Source organism: Taurulus bubalis, assembly GCF_910589615.1.
Source record: "Taurulus bubalis genome assembly, chromosome: 9".
Taxonomy (NCBI): domain Eukaryota; kingdom Metazoa; phylum Chordata; class Actinopteri; order Perciformes; family Cottidae; genus Taurulus; species Taurulus bubalis.
In genome coordinates, this window is record NC_136597.1 from 26,044,099 (window position 1) to 26,048,976 (window position 4,878).

A 4,878-nucleotide genomic window follows, 5' to 3' on the forward strand; every position below is an offset into this window, starting at 1 on the left:
TCAGCCGTGAAGAAACCCAGACAGCCTGATGTCAATCATCTCGCTAATTTAAGATGGAGATTAGGACATTTGCTTAACTTTGTTTAGCCAGGTACAAAGAATACCCCCCTGGCGCATATTGGAGCCCTGTAAGGGCCTAACGGGGAAGGAATGCAGGCCTCAGATGACACCAGTAGCATCTGAGAGTTGCATGATGGTTAAACAACAGGATTAGGGAATACAGGGTCACAATAACAACTGTTTCCACGAATTGAGCCGCAGATCACGTTGGTAAGTGATCAGGCATTGGTTAGGTTGACAGAAGGAGGGCCGTTGGTTCTGGCACCATCAGAAGGGAGGGGTGTGATGACGTGCAAATTAAGTGAGTATGACTAGGTGCTTGTGAAAAGCTTAAATATTTGAAAATATAGCTGAAAATAGCGGAATATAAAAAATATGAAATTATAGAATAATAGCTGAAGGTTTTGCAGATCCTGTAAGCTTTTGAAGTTGAATAAAAAGCTTAATAATTCAAGTCAGAAATATGAAAAGAAAAAAATATATATGGTCATTGCCATCGTGTCCTTACAGAGCTGAACATTTTAATAGCTGAGCGGTTTCTGTAGCTGAATATATGAAGGAGGAGAAGAGATTCAAAATGTGTACGGAAGAAATAGAAGAAGATATAAAAGTTGAACGAAAGAGGTATAAAAAGAGAGAGGGAGAGAGTGAAACAGAAAAGAGAGAAAGAAAGACAAAAGAGGGAGAGAGGGGTATAGAACGAGAGCGGTATAGAAAAAGAGAAAGAGGGGGAGAGACAGAGCAGGAGAGAGAGTGAGTGAGTGAGAGAGAAAGAAAGAAAGAGAAAGGGAGGGAGGGATGGAGAGAGACGGAGGGGGGAGACAGACAGAGAGAGAGAGAAAGAGCATAGAGGGAGAGAGAGGGAAGGGGGAGAGACAGAGCAGGAGCAAGTATGAAAGAAAGAGAAAAAGGGAGGGATGGAGAGAGAGAAGAAGTGAGTTGTTAGAAGGAGAGGGCTACAGAAAGAGAGATGGAGGGTTGGTAGCATGTTTAGAAACTAACATGGAGGGACTTAGGACCAAGGGGATTGCTGGTATGAATTTGTCATACACTCACACCCATGATGTCACTCTTGAAAGAGAGAATCATTTAATTTTCACAGAATACAGCTGAGAGTGCAGAGGGCGCTACTGACCTGACAGAGTACAAATGTTCAATCATTGTTTCACCTTTATAATATTACACCAGCAAACTGGATGCTGGGTAAACTCCGCCCACTTATCATGATACTCCGTCACACAGGAGAGAGTGTCTCCTGTGTGACGGAGTTTCCCAGTGTGTGTCAATGTGTTTGCGTGTGTGTGTGTGTGTGTGTGTGTGTGTGTGTTTGTGTGTGTGTGTGTGTGTGTGTTTGTGTGTGTGTGTCTGGCATCAAATTCACTTTTCTTCCTCTCCACTAAGAACACGCAGTTGCTCTCTGTGTGTGTCCTCTCTTTGTATGATATAGCAGTTTGAGTGTGTGAAGCTGCACTGATTAGCTAATTTGATGCACCTGTGTCATGAGTGACATACTGAGTTTTTGCTTTGAAGATGACTTCCATAGACTTCAATGCATTCATTTTTTTCATAAAAAGCTTAATATTTCAAGAACTTAAAAGGCAAGACGCGTGGAAGTTGTTTGTGGGTCTCTAGGGCACACAATGTGTCTCTAATTTCAAAATCAGGTACGATCGTCGGGGAGAGACATTTTAGCAGGGAGATTTAACATGGGGGCTAATGAGGAGAGAGGAGGATTTGCTCTGACAATTAGTCGGATTTAAACACGTCTGAATCTTTTGGATTCAATTGACCCAATTTTTACGAAGTAAGACAAGATTTCCTACGTTTTGATATATAAATCCAATGTCCAAAGACTTAGTATTGTGGAGGAGATGGCAAAAAGCAAATACTTTTTTGGCGAAATCCTCAAGGGTCTGTCCCCTCTAGCTGTGACATCACCACTCTGAGCTGCGCCATACACACCCATGTAAAGTCAGAAAAGTTGCTAAAAAGCATAAAACGAAAACGGTGACAGTAATACAACTATAAAAGATATCAGAAATCTGAAAGAATAGAATAATAGCTGAAGGTTTTGTCAACATTTTAAAAGTTTAAATGGTGTCTTTAGCTGAACATATGTAGAACCTGTAAGCTTTGAAAGTTGAAGAGGATTTGAAGATTTTCCCCATCCAATCCCATTAATTTTCATAAAAAGCTTAATAATTCAGAAATTTGAAAAGTCAGAAATATGAAAGGTGAAGCATTCCAAATAATTATTAATAATAAACTTCTTTAGGAACGGCTCTCATAAGCGGAGGTTGACCTCTGAATCCTCCGATAAAACTCTCCACTCAAATCCTTTTACGACCTCACGTTGCTGCATTTTACTGTGAAGCATCCAGTCGTTAATAAACAACTACGGGAGTTTGATGCCGCCAAGTGGTAGTAAAGAAATCACAGATGGAAACATGAAAACACAATATTTAATGATTTATAAAGGTGCTTCATAGTCTCCCCTGGGGATTCTCAAACTAAATACATGAATGTGTTGAGCTAAAGCTAATGAATCAGTCAAAGACATGAGTCACTGACCCTGATCCTGATCCTGATCCTGACCCTGATCCTGATCCTGACCCTGATCCTGATCCTGATCCTGATCCTGACCCTGATCCTGACCCTGATCCTGATCCTGACCCTGACCCTGACCCTGATCCTGACCCTGATCCTGATCCTGACCCTGACCCTGACCCTGACCCTGATCCTGATCCTGACCCTGATCCTGACCCTGATCCTGACCCTGACCCTGATCCTGACCCTGAGAGAGACGCACATATTATCTCATCCCCATGGCGGAGAGAACAGCAGGACATGTGGTGTTTTATTAATAATAAGCGACAGCAATTTCTTGCAGAAATCATCATTTTAGAGGAGTTTGATGAGTGAAGATCTGGAACTGTAGACGGGTACGTTTATTAATTTAGTGTGTTATTAATGTTTTGATGGTACATTATGACAAAATGCAGAATTTAAAAAAAAAGGTTTCCTCAACAGATCTCTGACTTTTTGAATCGATCCACAGAACATGCGTCTACTTTTTGATTATTGATGAATCAGTTTAGTTAATTATTAATCAGTGAGGATGTGATGATGTCACAGTAAACTGAATATCTCTTGACAAAACAATAAAACACAAAGTTTTGATGATTCTCAAAAGGAACAAAAGCCATCAAAGAAAATTACAACCTTGAAGACGAGCAGAAGAGTACTTTGGACGAGTGAGTGCTATTATATGTATATATGTATAAATTATTACAGTCAGGGTTCATACACATTCTGACCAATGATTTCCATGACTTTAAACCAAATGTCCATGAGCAAACATTTAGTGAAATCTGTGTGTAAACAGTAAAAAGTGAGTAAATGTAGTATTTAAACTAACAATGAGAATACAAAGCATACAGTAAACCTTAAATGACACAAATGAATGAGACAATAGTTTGATTAAAAGAATAAACATTTATATAGATATTGTATTTTGAGCATCTTTCTTTTAAAAGCATATTAATTATTTCAAACTCAGTGTAAATGAACGACATGAACACATGAATATAACACATTTACATGACTTTTCCAGGTTTTCCATGACAGTAAGAACCCTGGAAGTGTCCATGATGGCGAGGCGTTGCCGTGGTTACAGGTGAGATGAGGTCGCTCCAGGGCTGGAGCCGCCGTACAGGTTCTCCCTCAGGAACACCAGCGTCTTCCTCCAGGAGTCTTCCTGAGCCAGAGCATGAGCCACGGGTTCTCCTCCCCACAGGACCATGACTGAGGGAGGGGGGGGGGGGGGGGGGGGAGTGAGAGGGAGGGAGGAGAGAGAGGGGGAGGGAGTGAGTGAGTGTGAGAGAGAGAGAGAGAGAGAGAGAGGGAGAGGGAGGGGGGGAGAGAGAGAGGGGGAGAGAGAAAGAGGGAGGGGGGAGAGAGAGAAAGAGAGAGAAAGAGAGAGAGAGAGGGAGAGGGAGGGAGGGGAGAGAGCTCTGAACTGAGGACACACACAAGCACACACACACACACAAGCATACACACACAGGCACACACACGCACGCAGTAAAACACACACACGCACGCACACACTAGCACACACAGACTAACACACACGCACGCGCACACATATGCACGCACACACACGTACACTAACACACACACACCAACACACACGCACGCACACACACACACATACACACTAGCACACGCACGCACGCACACACACACACTAGCACACACAGACTAACACACACGCACGCGCACACATATGCACGCACACACACGTACACTAACACACACACGCACGCACACACACACACACACACATACACACTAGCACACGCACGCACGCACACACTAGCACACACAGACTAACACACACGCACGCGCACACATATGCACGCACACATATGCACGCACACATATGCACGCACACACACGTACACTAACACACACACACCAACACACACGCACACACACATACACACTAGCACACGCACGCACGCACACAGACACACAGACTAACACGCACACACCAACACACACACACAAACTAACACACACACACGCACGCACACACGCACGCACACACACACACGCACACTAACACGCACACACCGACTAACACACGCACACACTAGCACACACATAGACTAGCACACACACACAAGCACACACACAGACTTGCACACACACACAAGCACACACACAGACTAGCACACACACACGCACGCACAGACTAACACACACGCACTCACACACACACACACTCGCACACACACAGACACACACACGTAC

General features: G+C 43.5%; 1 protein-coding gene across 1 annotated transcript in view; it reads right to left on the reverse strand.

The window, feature by feature from the left end:
* Positions 1 to 3,531: 3,531 nt before the first annotated feature.
* The window catches only part of LOC306741413 (peroxisomal succinyl-coenzyme A thioesterase-like), a gene marked incomplete at its 5' end in the record, with an annotated part of 10,747 nt that continues 9,400 nt past the window's right edge, over positions 3,532 to 4,878 (reverse strand). Inside the window, one exon of the mRNA XM_079223694.1 lies at positions 3,532 to 3,864. Coding sequence (XP_079079820.1) covers positions 3,731 to 3,864 — 134 coding nt within the window. The 3' untranslated portion in view covers positions 3,532 to 3,730. The remainder of the gene's footprint in view (positions 3,865 to 4,878) is intronic.